The sequence below is a fragment of the Neocloeon triangulifer genome, unplaced genomic scaffold, assembly GCF_031216515.1.
Source record: "Neocloeon triangulifer isolate White Clay Creek 2 clone unplaced genomic scaffold, ASM3121651v1 ptg000017l, whole genome shotgun sequence".
Lineage (NCBI taxonomy): Eukaryota > Metazoa > Arthropoda > Insecta > Ephemeroptera > Baetidae > Neocloeon > Neocloeon triangulifer.
Window position 1 is genome coordinate 6673700 of NW_026775559.1, and position 21534 is coordinate 6695233.

The following is a 21534-nucleotide window of genomic DNA, read 5'->3' on the forward strand; positions in this document are numbered from 1 at the left end:
TTATTTTATTTGAATACGAAAGTATATGAACGAGTTTGTATTGCGATTGCATGAAAAGCGGAGAAAATGGAAATATCACTTTGATTGAGATAATAATGAATTTTAATTTCGTTTGATAACTAATTTGTTAGGATAATCAATGCTCTCAATTTGCAATATTGACCACCAGTATTGTGTTTTCCTATTTTTTACAGCATCCAAATATTAAGCAGACATATATCAAAATTACATCTTTAAAATTTATTGAAGGAGAATTTGAGTGTCACAAAAAAAAACTTTTATTTAAGCGCAGTAGATCTTCAAAGGAATTGATTGAACAAGCGGAATAAATAAGCAGATTATGTTGCACAAAGCCACTCATTTGACAAATCTGCTGGGAATATAGACGACTGTGGTCGGAAAAAACCCACAGCCGGCTACATTTTGACAAACACAATTGGTAGTCGCCGCGTGTATCATTAGGCCTCTCTGATTTCAATATGGATTTCCTGTGTACAGCGTCACTTTTTCTATTCCTCCAAAACGATACAAATTACTGTTTTGCGGCCCGCGAGACCCCCTATTGGGCCGAGAGAGTTTGTCATGGTTTGTCACATACAAAAAGACCGTCTCTCGCAATGGCCGAAAAACCGCAGCTGGATATCAAAAGTTTGTTTCTGCGGCTGCACTGCATTTATTGTTGCTTTTTTGAAACGATGAGAACCTCTATTTTTGAGCACGCCGTGCGACCAACCACATCATTAAAATTTGATTTGATACCCGACTATATTGTGACAGTTGCAAGAGTTCAATGATACAGCTGAAAACGAGAGCCCTTGGCACCTCCATTGTGTCGTTTTTCACTCATTGTTGTGCGACCTATAAACTCTGTTATTGTCGCCAAATGCTGTGCAAACGATACATTTTTTCCTGCTTGATCTACGACACAAAATGCACTCCAACAAGGGATAAATTGCTTTATTGAATTACACGTGAACGAGCCAGCCGCAGAATGTCATAAAAATTCTTGCTATATCATAGTTTTCTGGCTTTTATTTTTCCTCAGTTTTTCAGAGCCCCTAACTTAAAAATTTTCTGGTCAAACTGATTATGACTTTTGGTTTTAGTTAGAGCTTTTAAATTTAAAATTAATTAAAAATAATTTGTATTATAACTTTAGGTAAGATTGTGAAATTCTTTTTTCAACAATCGGAGTTGAGCTTAATTGCGCCATCTTTCTTCTAAAATACATCGTATTTTGTCATTGTTGAAATAAAATTGAAATTGAATTTGAATTAAGTGAAAGATAGGAACAGTGAAATATAAAATAAAGTAAGAAATTATCTGACCGTAAAAGTCCTTATAGTTTTAAATCAAGAAATTCACTCACAATCAGTAGAGTTGGGGGTGTTTCATTAAATGCATATGTAATTGGGCTAAGGATTATTCAAAATATTACACTACAATCAACCGTTGAAAAGTCAAACCTTGGAATAAGAATTCCGTTTTAAACGCGATTTTATAATTCCTCTAAATATCTTCATTAAATTGAGTCAGACAGAATTCTTTAATAGCAATAAGAAAAGCTCGAAGAATTTGATAAAAAGGAGAATTAACTTTATTAATCGGATCGTTTTAAAATCTTTATTTTCTTGGCTTTTTCGCTCGCTGGCTTGTCAAGAATGCTTGCTGTTGAAAATCTGTTTGATTGTAATTTTCCTGGACTGCCATTTAAATTTTATTTCAAGAAACTAGCAGTTGAGCATGGATTTTGAACAAGCAAAAATTCAAATATTCAAATTGGGCTATTAAGAATTTCTCATTCATTTGATTTGCCTGCTTAATATCAACAATTCATCATAAGTCAAAGAATTTTGCAATAAAAATCGGAAAATTAAAATTGACCGAAAACTCGTTTATTTAAAAATCTTCAATTTCTTGGCTTTTTCTTCCTGCAGGCTTTTCAGCGGCGCCTGTTGTTGACCTTCTTTGGCATTTTCTTGGCCCTCGCGTTGAACTTGGCTTTTTCAGGGCCGCTGAGGCCTTTCCACAATTTGGCCACATCAGCGAAGACCTGCTGAGGAGAGGATCCGGGCTTCTTTGCTCGCTTGTAATTTTCGCGGACGAAAATGTTGAAGCCGGTGACCTGGCGGGTTCGGCGCTGCACCTTTTGCTGTCCAGCCATCTCGTTCAAGAGTCAAGAAGGAAATGAATTTCGGTTTGATTGTCACGGCGAAATTCAAATCAACAATCCAAAATAAGCTTAATTGTTGTGCGTTTAACTGCCGATTTCCCCAAATTCTTTGAACTTTTTTCATTGTTGAAAATATTGCATGTCTTAAAAATTTAAAAATTATTTTATCACCAGATGATATATCTTTCAAAAGTTTATTTGCGGTAAAATTGCAGCAGAATTGAATTTTTTATTAACACAAGGAACCAATAAATATTAAGAACATTTTGCGTTGACGTTTTTTGTTTTCAAAAGCGAATATTATGCAAGCGGTTAAAATTTGTTGATTTTATTATTTACCTGGCTGTCTAATTTGTATTAATTTTACTAAACAGAGAACATAGAACATCAAAAGAATTTAGCCTTATTAACAAAATCCGACAGATTTAATTTTGATGAAATTTTATTTCTCCAATCTAAGAACATATGCCTCTCACTAAAAAAAATTGTGAAACCCTGCGTCTGAAATTGAAGTGCATACATTTCGTCAGTGCATAATCAATAATCTCATCCCGAGATCACACAAGTTATTTCCGAGTCATAAAGTACAATGCGCGCTTGGATTGGCTAATGCCGTGTCCTTATTTCAACGAAGCGAAAACACACTGCACTTGTCTGCTCCACGCGCGCCCTCGATCTCATTTACGCAGGAGCGGATCTATCAAGAGAGAAACAGACCTCTGCATTCCCATATCAATAAATTGCAATCACAAAAGCGTACTAATGGAGTCGAACGGCGGAAAAGAGGGAAGTTTTTTGTGCAAAGCGTTATTGCATGAAATATTGTGCTCGCTAGTAGGGCGCGAAAACACAAGCGAAACGTAAAATGTAAACAGCTGTCGCCCGCCAGAGAACGAGAAAAACTGGAAAACTGTGTTGTAGTCGAGTGCTGTTGTGCATGCAAAATTTTGAGAGCACCACACACACACACATGTAATACATGGTTTTTGTACTTGTAAGGGTCAAAACACGACCTGAAAAAAATGCGTGGAAAAATTTACTATGCACTTAACTACATTATTAGTATCAAAAACGATATTGTTTTCAAGGAAATTTAAATTGATTGAATTCTAGGAAACTATTCGATGCAATTCATACTTTATTAATTTTTGAAATGCGAATGTAAAATAAATTTGAGAAGAAATAATAAGACTACTTAAATTCATTCAAAGGCTCTTGAGGCCCAGCGTTTCAGCAAATTGTTTTACCAAAGGAGTGTCCTATTTTCTAGAATTTTTTCCATTTATATCTCGAATTTTTGTAAAATAACAATATTTAATTATATTTTAAAATTTTACCTCGTGAACAATTAGTATTTTAATTAAGTTTGCTCATCAATACCGCGGCACAGAGCCATGAATGAATGTTAGAATGGAAATTTTAATGAATGCATTTTTACATTGGCAGTGATTTAGAAATGCAGATACAAACATATGAAGATATTAATTTATTATTCCCTGAGTTCTTTTGAGGTCATGAGATAGTATTAATAAATATTCATATAAAAATTGCATTATTGAATAGGACACAAAAATTGAAAAAAAACTAACTTGTACTTTCTGTGGAGTCTAAAAATTAAAAGATTAAAATTTAATTAGAAGATATAAATATTACAGAAAATAATTAAAATAGATACTCAATGTGAATCAATGGAAATAAAATGCATGATGAATGTGTATTTTTAAATTCTGATTTTTTTTTAATTATTTTTTTACAAATAATTCAATTTACTAGTGTCTCATATTAAATAAAAGATGTGATCGTGTGAAAAACTAATAAGCGCCTCTACAAACAAGAAGCATCTCTCGACGTAAGCACTAAATGACTTTTTAATTGCGACAAGATCAAAAATTACGTGGCCATTAAGCTGTTCTCCCTTTTTTCGCCCGAAAGCTTATTTCTGGCGCGTTTTTTTCCCTCTCTGCAGAGAGCGAAACAATAACAAGAGAGCAAACTTTGTTAAGCTGCACGCGCGCCGAGGGCTGCAGAGGAGACGATGATGATCACCGCCCGCCGCGCGTTTTATCTACATAAGAAACGAGAGGGCGAAAACTTTTTATTCATCCCTGGCACTCACTTTCCATAATGGCCGCTGAGTGAGGAAAAATGCCGTGCAGTTGGTATACAAACGAGAGAGTCTCTAGCGTCTTTGATGTGATTGCCGACTCGATTTTAAACGACATTATGAAAACCAATTTGCTCTGGACGCGAAGGAGAAGAGAGAGAGAGCGAATTTTTCTGTGTAGTTTAATAATTCCGCTCTCTTGTTTTATATTATATCAGCCCGACATCGTAACACGGGGTGGAGCCGAGCGGAGAAAAGTTTCCAACAAGCGAGAGAGAGAGAGAGAGAGAGAAAAGCAAATTACGGTGCTGAGCAAAGCGACGTCGTTTTCCAATTTCGCGTCCGCCGGCGACTTTTTCTCATTATACCCCGCGTGCAGTCCCTTTAATAGGCTGCCTCGTTGTTCTGTATTTTTCTCATTAGCGCGCCCAATTGCATTACTTTTCCTCCATTTTTCCATTTTTGCCGTCGGCGCAAAAAGATTAAGGCCTTGAAATTGCTGTTGATTAGATTTAAAAAAGCTTGGAGAGAAAATATTATATACACGCCGTAAAATGTGTTACTTGCAATCGAGGCTGCGTAAAAGTGTAAAAAGAGGTGCAAGGGCAAAAATTATATTTCCTAAAAATAGCAGTTGGTTTCTTAAATTTCGTTTAAATTTTGTATAATAGGCTTAAAATTTTAATTTGTTAGGAAATAAATGGGAGTTTTTTTTTAACATTCAAATCCCAACCAAAAATAATTGCCGGTTTATGCATTATCTTAACAAGTGAGTCGAGCAGGTTGCATAATTTACAACAATTATTAGGAAGAGTTTTCGATTGGATTGCTTAAAAATTAGTTCCGTTTATAACCTTATATAGTTGAAAAGTAAAATCATTTGCGCATAAACGAAAATTTCAAAACAATATGATCCTATGATATAAATTTTATGAATATGAATTTGATTTACAACATAACAATATAGATATTCAATAAATGATATATTGGGAAAATTTTATTTCAAATTATTTGCAAGCAAATTATAAAAAATTGTTCACATCATCAAAACAAAATATATTCAAAATTTATAATGTTTTTCATCCAATATAAATAAGTTTTAATTTAAGGTACTTAAGCAAAAATCTATGTTTGTGAGACTTTCAGCGTTTTTTTTTCTATTTAAAAAGTTAAAACTACATTGTGCCTTTACTTAATCCTCCCAGCGAGCAATTTGCACGTTTCCTCTCAGAGAATGATTTTCCGCTCTTCTTCAATATCACACAAAAGGGTATAAGAAGGAGGCGAACGTTTTCCTTCCCGGCGCTGGAGAGACCTCGGTCGTCTTATTTTCTGCGCTCGCTCTCGTCGACAAGAAGCCGCAGCTTCTGATGTAATCGAGTTTGTTATCTCCAAAGATGATCAGCAAATTGATTCAACTCCGCGGATAACGCAGAGGAAATAAACTTTTTCTTTTCAATTTTGAGCCGACCGACTTAGAGAGCAAAAATAAATTTTCCCCGTCAGTATTTTTTCCTCTGCAAGACTCGATCAGCACACACGCATTAGAAATCACATCTTGGTTTGATCGTTTTTTGCGCGCTTGTTCTGAGTGGTTTGAGATTGATTTGGTTAGGGCTCGGCACCGGAGATTGGAACGGGTAGAAAAATTTGCGCCCACACATACATGTATAGAGAAAGATGCAGCAGTCGTCGGTCGCCATCATCTTTCGCCGCCCGCACCCTCGACAGCCGTTTAAATTCTCTCCCCCTTTTTCAATCAACTCACTTCTTTTCAAGTAGATGAAGCCAATTTCACAGCGGCGCGCACACACATCAACGTGCTGTTTCTTTTTCGCATCAAACGTGGGTGGACTGTGTGCGGCTTGCGACGTTGCGACAATCCAATCAAGTCTCGTCTCACAAGGGCTCTTTGCTATACCGAGATATGCGCCTCTTTGCTCTATTTGCTCTCATAACGTTTACTTTTTCATCGAAAATGTGCCAAAATAAGGATTCTAGTTATATACGCTACAAGAAGTAAAAAATGGAAAAGAAAATATTTGATTTATCAATTTTCTTTAAAAGGCGTAAAACAGAAAACTAATTAAAAAACAAAATAAAAGATAATTTTATAAATCTACAATTTTATTAAAAATATTTAGCTGAAGTTTATTTATTATTTAAATATTCAATAAAATATTTTAAATGAATATAAGCAAATTATTTAGGTATAAACGAATTGAATTAATTTAGAGAAAATGTGCATATAAAATTAAAATTTTATGTTTTATTTATAACATTTTATAAAGCATGCATAAAATCTATTTAACAATATGATTGTATTATAATTTTAATAATATACAACTACAAGTTCTATGGTTAAAAACGTTTTTTTTTTTATGACCGTAAATGAAATTTTATTTTAACGGTGGGCTTATTTGTAATATTTTGTTGGAAAATATGGTTTTCCAATGTAATAGTTAGTCACACAGGCTGGCTATTAATAAAAAAAACACAATTAATTCTTTTATGCAGCAACCTAAAGAATACTTTTAACGAAATCGCCGAAGGCAGATCAAGTCTGCACTTAATACAGGACGCAATCAAGCCTGGAAATGAATGAAAATTGAAATCAAAACGTCAATGGTGCAGGACGGAGAGTGTCAGATGGCGGAATGAAATGCATATTAATAGCAGTCGGGCGCTAATAGCCGGTGAAAAAGATCGAGCCTTCAGCATACGGACGGGGGAGAAGAGCAACTCATTCGAATAAAGATCAAACCTCCCCGCGCTCGAGTGTTTTATCATCAACAAAACGCTTGACTTGATGCAGCGGGGAGAGGTTTATTGAGTTATCGCGCGATTTGCTCGTAATGAAATATTATTGTAACGCAGTTTGTAAACTGTTTTGTCGTGGCGTGACAGAAGGCGACCTAATGTCTCGATTATTTGTCGCTCTCTCCGCAAATTCTCTTTCGGCGCATCTGCATGACAATGCACGCTTTGTTCGCGAGCAGCCGCGTTTTTTAGATTCGATTTCAGAGCCCGTGGGTGGTAAAGCGGGCTAAATTCGTTTTGTATCAACCGTCTGTCCTTTAAAACATTTTTTTATAAAAGTGTATGTAAAGGGAAAATTTTTAATTTGAATGGAGAAAATAATAATTCTGATTTTATAACTCTCTGTAAAAGCGTTTTGAAATTTACAAGCAAAAAATTATAAAATAATAATAAAATAAATAGTTAAATCAATAAGTCGGAAGTCTTTTTTTTCACGAATGCATATAATTTTTGTATCATAAATTTACTGCTAAAAGTTTTTACAACTTTTTACATAATTATTTATATTGTAATACAATTTAGAATAATTTTACACAATGGATTTTCAAATTTTATATCATTTTAATATTTTAATTTCTTTGCCCAATGATATTGCGAATTTTCAATGAGCATCAGAAAAAATAAAAAGAGATGAATAATTCAATTGAATTTTTTAGCGTTAAAAATTTTCCGAAATAGGCACTCATCAAAGGCATAATGGAGGCGCAAAAATAAAATGAATTATATACCCGTTGGTTCAGCTCTGGTATACTCACTCTCGTTATTGAATAATTAAAATTCAAATTACTCGCAAACATTATTACTTAACAAGCGTTGCAATTATTTTCGCGCAAAATTCGTTTGTGTTTTAACCTCGCGCTTGAATTACTCCGCAAAAACCGAACGAGCGTGCGTTTTAATTAATTTGGTCTCGTTTTGTCGACGCGGCAATTTATTGCACAGCGCGCGAGATTCAATTATGCGCGACATAACGCACAACACACACGTAAACAACGTCGATGTGGTTTTTGCCAATGCGCGTCGAGTTTGCTGTTTTGCGGTGGCACCCGGCCGTGCTGCGTTGATGAGCTTTCCACTTGATTATAATTGTTTGCGCTGGCGTATGGATAGCCGAGAATTACACGCAGTGCGCTTAGTATGTATGGCGGCTGTCATCACCACAATTATTAGCTACGCAAATACTGGAATTCGACCATGGAATGATTAAAACAGGAAATGTAATCAACTCAGAAATGAATTATGTTGCAAGCTGGATTTTCTGGCAAATGAACAGCAAAATTATTTAATAACATACATATATTTTTTATTCTGATTCTTTTAATATATTTTATGTTCAGCTCAAAATCATTTATTCATACTACATTAGCTTCACCCTCAATATAACATAAATATTGACGTTAATACAAATAAAGGATGGATTTATAAGAGTATTATTCTCAAGAGAAATAGCATGATATTCACAATTAATTTAAAATTAAAAATTTCAACAAGTATTATTAAAAGGTATTTTCTGGTATCAATTGCATTATAAGTAATTAAAATTCAAAACAAATAATATGAGATATATGTAAAATATGTAAATATTAGAAAATACAAATTTTTAAATATTTAAATCGTATTTGTTATTAGCCATCTTTGAAGTAAAATTTTATTTGCTGCTTAGTCATAAGTTTTAAATAATGCGAATAATTATTAAGTTTGTTAGTGCTCATTTGAGCTTAAGTTAGCGTTATAGCTTATGTGGTTGTCACTTTCGGCTAAACATATTTCGGAGCTTTGGGGCTGCCAAGGCCAAATCCAATTACAGGCGTGATTAACAGCACTATTAATCAAGTCGGTATGCAGATGAAAGGAGGCGAGGTGCGTTTAAGTGCGCCCGCGTGTGATGTGGTGCTTGCTTCTGCTCCAGCAAAGTTGACATCATGCTGCGAGGGCGCGAGCAAAAGTTATCAAGCAAAAGCAGGCGTGGAGAGAGAGCCAATAATTTGCTAGCCTGTTTTCTCTAGAGAGTGACAAATGAGTAGATTTGGCAAGTTAAGTGATAATGAGAAAACTAGTAAAAGACTGTACAAGTAATTTGAACGCAACAATTCGCGCTCAATTAAATACTTCATTGAATTTTTCATTGGCTCAACTTCATTTAAAAGGTTCTTTAATTTATGTTCCATCAAAATTAATTAATGTAGGTCCTAATAAGTATTTACATTAAAACCTGGTTGTAGGATGAGAAGATTTTGTTATATATATAAAAAAAAACTTAAAAACACAATATTTGAAACTTAAATGCATAATTATGTTACTAACATTAGTTCATTAACATTTTTTTAAGCAAACTGGAAAATGGAAGTCAATTTGAAAATTCAACTCTCTTAATTAACTTCACCCATAGATCTATTTAGAAATGAAGGGTTCGATTTTAAATTTATTAATTATTCCTGGCAAAGCAATTTTAATCATTTCTGTAATAAATTAACTAATATATATTTTATATAGAGTGAAATTCCTCGAAAACTTTTAGGGAAATAAAAAACGTGAAATTATGAGGACGATATTAATTATGTTGTGGAGTTTTCCATCAAAACATTTTACTTTAACATATGAGGTTATTGGAGATTATGTAAATCAAATGTCAGCATCAATAAAATTAAAGCTAAAAATTAAATTAAATTAATTATAAATAATTAAAATTTTAATTAAATTTAGCTTAAATTAAGATAAATATATATTTCTTAGTGTGGAATTTTCCAATCGTCATGGATTGATTCATGATGTTGCATTGAAAACCACCAATCGGCATAATTTATTATTTGATGGAGATGTTTGCGCGTCACTCTATGTCAGGGAAAAATATACTTATCAAAACAAAAATATAGTACAAATTATTATGTATCCAAGTATTTTTTTTAAAGTAACAAAATTTTCACATGATGTGAATAAAGCTTCTTGTTTGGAAAAAAGAAAACACACAGCTGTTGATTATAAGCACCAAACGATCGAAATTCGCGCGTCAAAGGTTTGCTGATGAAAGCGGCGACGTGTGCAGCTCGCGTTATTCAATATCCGGCCGCTGCTGCAGCGAACGCACAGAGAGGAGCTGCCAAAATTTTCCAAACTCGACGGCGCTTGTGAAAGGGCTCTTTATATAATGGCGGTGGTGGTAAGCGAGTTAATTAGATTTCCAATTACTCTTGCACGCCAAGCAATTAATTTTCCGTGTGAGCGGCGCCGGCGTCACTTGGCAACAAACGCGCGCGGCGTCGTCGCAGCAGCTTTTCGCTCCTGCGCCGCACTTTTCGCCAACAGAATCGATCCCCTTTGATTCCACTTGCGCGCCGAGATGGACCAGACGCGGCGAGAGAACCATCAGGCGCATCTGTCCAGGTTCACATCGTCGATTGTGCGTCGGCGGCGGACGCGAAAGGAAAAAATCGGCCCCTAATCTCCCGGCTGGGGGAGCGCGGCGTGAAAAATAGATCCGCAGTGAAAACACTATTAACTGCCTGAAGGAATTTCGTTATTTTCTGATGTGCTCTCTCGCTAAACACGGACCCACCGAACCTCGCTCTTCTCACTCCATTATCATTTAATGATATCAAAGATAAAAGCGACGAGAACACCCCCTGTTCGCTCTCCCTTCGCCCAGCACCAAAGTTTTTCGCCTGTAATTGAATTTTCCCTGGATGTTTCTTTTTTCCGCCGCTTGTTTTCTTTATTCAAGGCCCGCGAAACTAATTACTTTTTTCGCACACCAAATAAACTATAGCGAGGAAATTTATCTTCAATGAACTCTGAAATAATAAAATTGGCATGACTGCAAGTAAGAACTAATTTTTAAATTCAGGTCGGTTAAAAAATATCTTCATTTTTATATTAAATTTGTCCCTCTGAATTAACTCCAGCGTAAAAAAAGACATCAAAATCATCCCCAGCCCCTACAGGTATAATGTGCTGGAAAAGTCGTCCAAGTACAAGAAGATTGTCTCATAGATTTTCTAGCTTGTCTGCATTAAAAAAAAATAGTAGAGCCAAGTACAAAATGCACAAAAAAGCGTCAAAACGAATGTTTATACATATAATTATTTTAGTGCATGCTGTGAATACACTTTTGGTTTCACTCGAAACTGGTAATTGATTACTGAGATGAAACGTAGCAAAAGTTATATTTTTAAGACACAATTCTAATTAAATAATTGAGACTTCCAAAAAATAATCTAAATAATTTGTTGTGATTTATTTATGTTCTAGTGATTAAACTTTTTAATTAAAAAAAACGCACAATATATAGAAAATGTTACAAGCATATATAAATAATTATAAAAACATTTATTTAAAAAATATCTCTACAATTATTTAAATTTAAAAATATTATTAATATTTTATTATTGATAATATTTTATTAGACCTTGATGAAATTAGCTTGCATTAATGATTTGTTAAATAAAATTATAAATCATGTAAGATGGGAAACTCTGTTATAATGATATTCATGCGTTCTCTGCCATTCCAGTATTCAAACAAAAAATTCATACTATCATTATTGAGAATTATAATATTAATACCTTGGGTGCAACGTAAAAGTCAAAAACAAATAATTCAATTAGAAATGTAACTTTAAATGTTGTTCTAGCGGGGAGCTAGTATCTGTGGTTTATAAAATCAGAGAGATGCACTGCCATGCATGATTATTATTGAACAGGAAACCCGAAACCACTCGCACTTTCGACTAATGAGGCCTAATCGGATGTGCAGCGGCCGGCGGCAGCTTTTATATTTTCGCGTCCAAAACGCTCTCCTCTCATTTCCATGCAAACAGAATAGTTTCGCGCAAAGGGGAGCGGCGAGTGTTTTAGAAACCTGATCTGGAGCAGGGAGCTGCGAAGCGAGATTTATTATTATTTTTATTGCACGCATGCAGAAGAGGGTCAGCTGAGAGCAGGGTTTCTGGGCTGGGCACAGCTCGTGGTTTACAGGAGATGCCGGCGGACTGCTGCGCCCCCGGCGGTGGCACGTCGACGTGAGGGGGTAAATATTGCGTACGGGGTGCTGGTTGCGGCAGAGCGGGGGTCACTTTACTTTTGAAAGGAAAAGAAACTCAGAGCGTGGGAGCGCTTGAGACAATTCATTCCCGACTCCCTGCCCTTGACAGGGTGTTAGGAAATTAATTGACATCAAATAGCACAAATTTTGATTAAATACAAACAGCCAAACAGTCAAAAATGTGTTGATTTCCCTAAAAAGTTACTGAAAAAAATTTATGTACTTTTTCATCTACAAAATTGTGAATTATTTTTAGTGGAATTAAATGTGTTTACAAATTGCATTAACTTCAAAGCAAGTAATAGAACCCTATGCTATGAAACTATACAAACAAATAAAAATTATCAAAAATGTGTTATCTTGGAAAAATTGGTGGCCTTTTAAAAGAAAGGAAGTGTAAAAATGATATGTTAAAATATAAATTTTGAGCATTGCTGTGTGTCTGTAAATTTTTTACTTTAAAATAAATTAAGAAAATAATATCTATAGCATTTGGCCTATTCTAAAAACTTATATCCACACTTTTAGCGTAATTTTAATTTGCGAAAAAAATCTTCACATATAATTGTAATTTAATCGTGCAAACTAAAATATTCATAAACATAATAATTCATCATAATAATTATATTATAAATATAAATGCTGAACAGATTTTAATTTTTAATCTTTTAAAAATTCAAACTTAATGGTTCATCATTTTATGTTTTAATTCCTCACTCCTGCATGTGTTTGATTAGTGAAGAAGAAGCATTAAGATTGATAATTTTCATTTGAGTACACATGCATGTGTGCTTTATATCTTATTTGATACACACTCCTTTTTTAATTATTTTTTTTATAACAGTTGCATCCTTGAGTATCACATCAAATTGTGCTTTAGAGCAGATACAGAGACGTGCACACTTCAAAACGGATTTGGCGTGCAATCAAACAGAATAAAACGTGATTAGCCGTGAATTGTCTCCTTTTGATCCGCGAGCCTTTTGTCGCTCTCTCTGCCTGCTTGCGCTCATCGCGCGCATAATAGACAAAACCAACAACCCACAGGCACAAAAGAGCGACCCACGGAGCTGGCAGAATAATAATGTTTTTCTACTTTCACTCCGTGTTCACCACGTAATACCGAGAAGAGCTCTTTGTATCCTGGCCGCGATAAGGGGATAATTGAGCAGAGCGAGAGCTGTGAAGGGTTAAAGTAACACAAAAGGTGCACGCCATTACAAAGAAAGAATTCGTTTAAATTTAAATTAAAATGCTGACAAGAAAAGTGCAAATTGTAGGAAATATTCTTCTTCAGTTTTTTTTTTGCTTGGGAAATTTTGAATGAATTTAATTTGTGATTTATTCTTGTTGTCTTAAATTTTAAATAATGATGAATATGATGATTGGTATTATTTTTAATATTTTTTAATTAAAATTGGCTTGGATGACACAGAATAGTTATTTTCAGTTGCTCTGCGGCCTGTTGGTGATTAGAGTATATTAATAGAAAAATAACAAGCGTGTCCCCAGCTGCCAATAAAGGGTTGCTTGCATGCAGCGAGCAAAACGGCTGGCGAGAGATAAAACCCGGCGCAGCAAATCCGATAATTGCGTATGAAATTACACTCTTATCTCGCGTGTGTATCATTTAAACTACATTAAAAGCGTCCAGCAGCGAAAAGGGCAGGCAGGCCCATTAAAAACATTTATCAATAGCACAAAACTCCACGGCCGGGAAAGTACTAAATTTAATCGGAAAACGCTCTTAGCGGCAGCGCTGTGTACACGAAAATGTGTTTATTTCATTAGGGTACATCAGAGATTAGAGCAGAGCAGTGTGTTGCTTTTTTACCTGTGATATATTATTTCGTTCGTTATTTTAACCATGCCGAAAGAAAAGGAGGTTTGCATGTAGTAGAAAAATTTTAAACTAAACCGCTGAATTAATATTTGAAACAGACTATCTCTATCATCTCGGGTGGATAATTAATCACAATCACACGCTAAAAAACTTTAAAAAGCGGCGAGAGATCAAGTTTCCGGATAGATATTTTATAAGTTTTAATGCACAGCGAAATGCATTAATTTTTAATTTAAATTAATAAAGAAAAATTCAGTGTAGTTGAAAATAAATTTGACTTCCTTTATAAAAGATAACAATAAAACTTTTTTAATTTACATTTTAAAAGTTTAGTGTTTTTAAATTTCTGAAACTGTAAAATATATTAAATTCCATTATTAATTGTTTATTTGTGGTATTTCTTATGATTTTCTGTTTTGTATGGTAATCAATGTAATCATTTTTTCATAATTATATTAATTAAGCATTTAATTCCAAACTATCACTTAAATATATTTTTTTTGTATTTAAATTGCCGTTCTTTGATCTCTGATTTGATGGTTTCACTGTCAAATCGCTCTTCAAGCTTTTGAACTAATGTGACCTGCTTATCAAAAAACTTAAAAAGAAAAAACAAACAAGAAAAACATGAATATAGGCAACATCCTTGGCAAATATGTTGTGCAGGTTGCATCGTTCCTGAAAACAATCTGCAGGGGCTGAACCACAAAAATGATTGAAAAAATCTTTGAAAATTAAAAAAAAAATCTAACTGAGAGCCTCTCTTTAATTAGAAGTTTCAAATTGTATAAACGCAGTGCTCCTCAAAAGCCAGCATTTGATTGATGGAAGGCAGTGGCACACAAGTTTCATCAGGGCTAAATTCGGGAACAGCCAAATCAGCGGGAATCAAAGGACGCAAACACAAACAGAATCGAATAGGCAGTTCAGTGAGCGCGCGGTCAAATCGAAGCGGATAATCAAACCGAAAGCGAGCGAGCGAGCGACGGCTCAATTAGAGCGTCGCCGGGGCATGTTTGCTGAAAAAGCAACGCGCGGGTTGCATAAGCGTCGCGGGGGTGTGTATTTTCGAGGGACAAAGGAAGGTGAGCCGATGTCAGCGCAGCAGAAATTTAATAAAGCTTAGGTGCGCGCGATATAATAAAAAAGCGGCCGAGTTGTTATCCTGTTAGGCAGGCGTGTCGGTTGTGCGCGATCGCGGCCCCGGGGGCGGCGCTGATTGGCCGAGGGGCCGGGCCGCCCCTGCCCGCGCGGCGTCGCCCGCCTCTGCAACAGCCAGAGCGGCCGCGAATCTCGATCCTGCCGCAGCAACCCTTCCTTTGGCTGGGCGCCCTGGCTCGCAGGTCGCTGCAGTAGCGCGCCATGGACGCTCCGGACAACAACAACAGCACGTGCAAGTCTGCCGGGCCGAGGCACACCATCGACGCCATCCTGGGCCTGAGCCGCGGCGGCCCCGGCGGCTCCGTCGGCCACCACAGCAGAGGCCACATGGCCCCCGTCAGCCTTGCCCTGCACCACCTGGTCGCCACCTCCACTGCCAACGCCCTTCTCTCACCCTACGGAGGGGTCATGGTCAGGAGAGACCTCGGACATGAGTCAAGTGGTGAGTAATTTTTTTGTATTTGATTATATTTGCATAATACTTTTTTTACTGAGGCAAAATTTGATAACCTATTGAAATAGAAATTATATCAGTTTCAATTATTCTTCCAGAGAAATTTTATAAGAATGGTTACAATTTTAGTATTAAATGAAAAGATTGTCAACCGATAGTTTGGTGTCTATTTCGGTTTGGTCTGTGTTTGGTGATTAAAATACATATTATTATTATATTGATCTATTTCAAATTATGATAATATAGATATGCTGCGCTACTTTAAGGTTCATATAAAAGTTTAAGCAATTTCAATAATATACATAGTGTTTTCTTAAATTCAAAAGCTATCTCAACCAACGTAAATATTCATTGATTGCCCCTTAAAATGTTATTTGCTACTCTTAGTTGATTATCTTATCAACTGACCATAATATAACAAATTATGATAATTAATATGTATGAGCGAATAATCTCTATTTCTAATTCAATTTTCTACCATTTATTTTCCTTTTGCTATGTAGATATTGATTATATTATTTCATTTTGTCAACTTAATAAATTAATTAAAAAAATATAGAATAGAACAAACAAAGAAAAAAAAATATAATTGAAATTATTAAAAAAATATAAAATATTTAACAAATATAATTATATATTTAATATTTTCTTTATATCACAAAAGTTTAAAATAGGGTTGCATTATTTAAAGCATTTGGTTTACAATATTTGTAAAATTATCATATGAACTAATGTATAGCGAAAACAATATCATACAAGAAAATATTGTGCAAGATTGACAATTAATGAGGCAAATAATTTTTTTTTTTTTTTCAATCTGATTCAATCTGAAAGTCTCATTTGATACCCGCTGGAATTTCAATTTCAGGAATGAAATCAAGGGTTGCTCTATGACGATGTAAAATTTAAATTCGTCGACCACTTTTTTTAAATAAATTGCACCATGATTCATACACAGATTCGGTTTGGCATGCTCGTTCGAGTGTGGGCCAGTGGTGGCGGCCAGTGCGTGCGTGACGCCCGTTAAACAATCAAATGCGTGCAGCCCTTTTCGCCGCGTGCCCGCGCTTAATTTTCCCTCGGCCGCGCGCTAATTGTCGCCCTTCAAAAACGCATTAATTCAACGCTGAGTGTTTTTCTCCCAGAAAGACCAAACGCAATCTTTTGACGTTGATGGATTCCTTTTATTTAGAGCTCTGGAAAAAAATGAAATTATTTCCTTTTTGCTCACGGCCACAAAATGCAACGGCTGTAATTAATTAAAACTGCCACCCTATTAATTTGAGGCCCAATCAAATTTTTGTTTGCACCGCGTTTAGATTAAAATCAATGATAAGAACAATAAAGAAGTAAAATTTCATTGAGATATAAAAAAAATTATATTATGGACAGATAAATGATTATGCTCAATAAGCAAAAAATATTGTATTATTTTCTCACCATATTTAATTACCTTGATAACTAATAAAGACTTCAATTATAATATTAAATAAAATGAATTATTAGGAATTATTTAAACTATTAAAAAATTTATGAAATTTCTGTTTTGTTATTGATTTCAATTTCTGACGTCCTTCGCAAATTTCTATCATCAGAATTGCATAAAACAATACTCAGTTTTCATTGGCTCTCTGTATAAAAGCCTGACATGGATCATTAATTTTTAATTTTTTGTTGCTGTTGAATTTTGCTCTAAAATTAATATAATAAGAATACATAAAAATGAAATTTAATATAAATTATGGTTTTAACCAGTATGAAAAATAAACACTTTAAATTGTAATTATTTCTTATTTAACCACATTTTCATTTTTATAATTTTAGCACAAGTATAAATTTATTGGCCTATTGATGCCTAATACATTCTATACACATATTAAACTTTCAATCAATGTTTCATGGGCCGTGATCTGAAAGTAGAAGTAGCTGCTTCATAATAATGGTTTGATTACAACGCTAATTAATTAAGGCCCATTTACTCTGAAAGTCGTGCCCCTTCGCCTGTCCGTCTAAAAGCAATTTGTATATTATATAAATTAAACACGCGTTCATTGGGAGCAACACAGAGTTGCTTTCCTACACAATGCCTCTCCTTCGCTATAGCTCTCGTTAAAGGGGTGATGAATAATGTTGCGTTAATTAGCGTCTTTCGTGCACGGCTGGCGCGTTATCAAAAGCAGCGATCGGCAAAACCAACCCGAGCCAGGCGTGATAGCCGTTGAATAAGTTTTCGTTCGCGGCTTTGGTAGGGAGAGATGTTTTCCTAATAGAATTTAGCAACAGCGCCAGGTAATGGGCGAGATGCGGTTTTTAAGCGATGATGAAAAGTGTCGGCCCGTCACATCCGCGCTGATTAGCGTTCGACTCCATCAAATATTATTAGAGTTAACACCCTCGGCTCGCGGCGCAACCGCCTCGCTTTAGTAATTTCATCAAAGCGCAGCAGCAGCTCACAAAATGCTCCACTAGAAAACTCGGGGCTTCAGCCTATACGCTCGAAGCAGTTGCAATTAATACAAAATCAATCAATTTTCAAATTGTAAGATAAAGACTAACAGGCAGAAAGAAAAACAAAAAGGCGAATAAATAAAATGATAAGTAAATTTCTGTAAAAACAATGAAAGTTATAGTTATATTAAATTATAATTTAGATTACAAAATTAATTTACCATATATATTGAATTGATTTTACACTTTATTATATCTTTGATTTTTTAAAAGAATAATTAATATTAATAATATAGACAAATTTTAAAGAAAATTTGACCCTCAATATTTCTTGTATTAATTAAACTGTTATTATTTATTAAATATTACAAACAAAGTTCTATAAATATAATGTGATTATAAGAAAATTTTTAAATTTTATATATGATTACATAGCTAGAACTGATTTAAAAGAGCGTAGTTTGCATTCAATTTTATTATTAGTAATCCTTAATACTAAACGATGAATGAAACATTTATTCTTAATTATGTAATGCTTGAATTATATTAATTTGTATACTTATTGTATTGTTCATTTCATTAACTCTTTGGTTGTCTACCATATTTTTCTTTCAAATTCCCTTTTTTCTTAGCGCCGACCAAAACAACAGCAAGGTATGTGGCCCGGGCCACTTTTTGACAGATTTTAGGTGGAAAAACCAGACCCAGTGACTTCTTAATGGGCATACTTCACAACGAAGAGTCACCGGCCTCAAAATTCACGTAAGCAACAAGTTTCCGTGCCCTGGGACCGGCTCAGGGTGCACGCCAAATTCAACAATGATGCGGGGCTATAGGGACCAGGTAACTCCGAGGACCATGGAGGGGCCTTCCCATAGCCATTTTACCAGACAACCGGACCCGTACGGTTTCCATGCAAACTGCAACTACCAAATCGAGTACCTCAAACAGCGTGTTTTTGAAATGGAAATGGAAATTTTTGCCCAAAATGAAAAAAGTTTTCAATCTAAAGGTTTTCCAATGTTGCCAACAAAATCAAGACCACCTGAACCTGAAATCCCATCCCTCGTGTCTCTCGGAGGTGACACGCCCCCGAAACAGCACCACCATCGGTCATGCTCTGAAACTCCAGTGGCGCGAGTATCAGGCACACAAATGCAGCTCCCTTCTGAAACCCCCAATCAGACTCGAGATGAAAATCAAAATGAAAAAGGCGCTACGAAATCGCAACACGCGGCCGTTGACGCAGACAATGACTGGAAAATCGTAACGCCAAAACGGCGCTCCAACAATTTGCCCCACCATGACCAATCAAAGAAACCTAACCAAAGGAACACCCAAACTCATGTCGGAGCCCATCAACAACAGCGCCAACAAAACTCAAAAAGGTCGAACCCGGCTCCGAAATCCACGCCTAAATACATGAAATATCAAATGGAAGTAAAGAAAATCGGAAACAAAGGCCTCCAGCGCCACCCAGAGAGCCGCTGCACTATTCTCGAGGAAACAGGTGACCTACTGAGAGCCAAAGGCGTGAAAGGGCAAGCTACTGGTGCAGATTTCAACCTGGGCGCCGGCCTCGCTCTCCACACCAAGAATGTAGGGCGTTTCGACCCTGCCCAGCTGCTCCTTCGACATCCGAATGCTGCCCCTGGCTACATTGCACCCGAGAAGATGCCAGACGGTTCCCTCATGCTCTTCTGTGTGTCTAAGCCACGATCCAATCAGAAACTCTATCACGACCCGGACGGACACATCCAAGGTGCCCGGGATATGGTACGAGGACTGGCCAAATACACAGAGGAACACAAGGTCACTGAACTCTCCCTGCCAAGAATCTGCTCCGGGCTGGACGGCATCAACGCTAGCTTCATCCACCAACTTCTACTAGATGAATTCCGCAACCAGCCAATCACAATTCACCTACTCTCCTTTAAACCACACGGCCGCACCACGAGGACCACCACAACTCCCACAACCAATACCCCTATTCAGGCCACCAACAATAAGGACGAAGATACGCCTGAGGACATTCAACCGGTTTTTCCCGGCGGCTCAGATCTCAATCTGGCGAGGTAAAGAGCACCGAAATTAACCTTATGCTTTGGAATATAGAAGGATTAGAGTCAAAATTAAAATTAATTCCTGAAACTGAATTTTTCAAAACTTATGATCTATTACTTTTTGTAGAAACATTTGCTGAAAGAGAGTTTAACATTGAAGGATTTAGATCAATAAATTTGCTGGCAAATAAAATAAACAGCAACGGGAGGGCAAGGAAAGGAATTTCAATCTATTTCAAAAATGAATTTAAATATGGAAAAAGAACAGAAACTATTGAAGTTAAGGATTTTGCATTGATCCAAATTTTTGAAAAATTAGTGATTGTTTTGTGTTACTTCCATCCAAGTTATGACCTGGATGAATTCTCAGATAACTTAGAAATGACTCTACTGAAAATTAGAAATTGTAATAATAAACCAGTTCTGCTTCTCGGGGATTTCAACTGTCGTGTTGAAAAATTAACCACAAATTATGATTGCAAAACTAAGTACTTAACCGAAAAAATGGAGAAAAATGGATTCTCATTGTTCAATGATCTAAATTTGCCAACACACGGTCACCCGGGTTGGAGAGGCAGTGTAATTGATCTGATCTTTGCTAACCACTTTGTCTCTAAAAAAGAATTTCAAGTGAAAGGAGAAATAGAAAAGAAACACCACCCGGTGACATGTGCCGCCTCAATTTCCAACTCTACTTCACAGCAACCAAAAATCTCTGAAAATAAAGCAAAACCAGTATATAAAATTGATTTAGAGAGACTTGAATTCCTAGTTAATAATGACTATGTCAATTTAAATACTTTGATCGATAATGACAATGTTGAAGCCTTTTATCTACACATTCTGGACATAGTTCAAAAATCAAAACAGGTCCCTCGCAAAAATAATAGAATAAGTAAACCATGGTTTGATTGCGAATGCTTTCTGAAAAGAAGGGACCTTGTTCATATCTATCACTCACTCCTAATGTCAAATTTCAGAAATGAATTCCTACTGAAAAGACTGCTGGATGTTAAGAAAGATTACAAAATTCTGCTAAAAAGTAAAAAACTCACATTTAATAAGAAACAAGAAGAAAAAATAATATTTGAGGCAGAACAAGAAGCTTACCGCTTCCTAAAACAGCCAGTCGAAATAATTGATAAAATACAAAACCCCATTGACCTCGAAGACTGGATTAAACACATGACAAAAATACTCAACTGTGAAAACTTTCAAGGAGATGATAGTTTAAACCTAAAATCGCTCTTAAACCATTATGATGAAGAAATTTCCTGCGAACCAATTTTCGACGCGGAAATTCTCTGGGCAGTGAAAAATCTGAAAAACAAAAAGGCTCCTGGCCCAGACCTCATTACAAATGAAAATATTAAATCCCTTGTTCAATTCATGCTTCCACTTTTCAACAAATTTTTCAATAAATGTCTGACC

At 35.6% G+C, this 21534-nt stretch overlaps 2 protein-coding genes across 2 annotated transcripts in view; one reads left to right on the plus strand and one right to left on the minus strand.

The window, feature by feature from the left end:
• The window catches only part of LOC132202974 (homeobox protein orthopedia-like), a 123216-nt gene that overhangs the window by 51464 nt on the left and 50218 nt on the right, over positions 1-21534 (minus strand). The window lies entirely within an intron of this gene.
• The window catches only part of LOC132203279 (retinal homeobox protein Rx1-like), a 35264-nt gene continuing 29000 nt past the window's right edge, over positions 15271-21534 (plus strand). Inside the window, exon 1 of the mRNA XM_059630937.1 lies at positions 15271-15580. Coding sequence (XP_059486920.1) covers positions 15340-15580 — 241 coding nt within the window. The 5' untranslated portion in view covers positions 15271-15339. The remainder of the gene's footprint in view (positions 15581-21534) is intronic.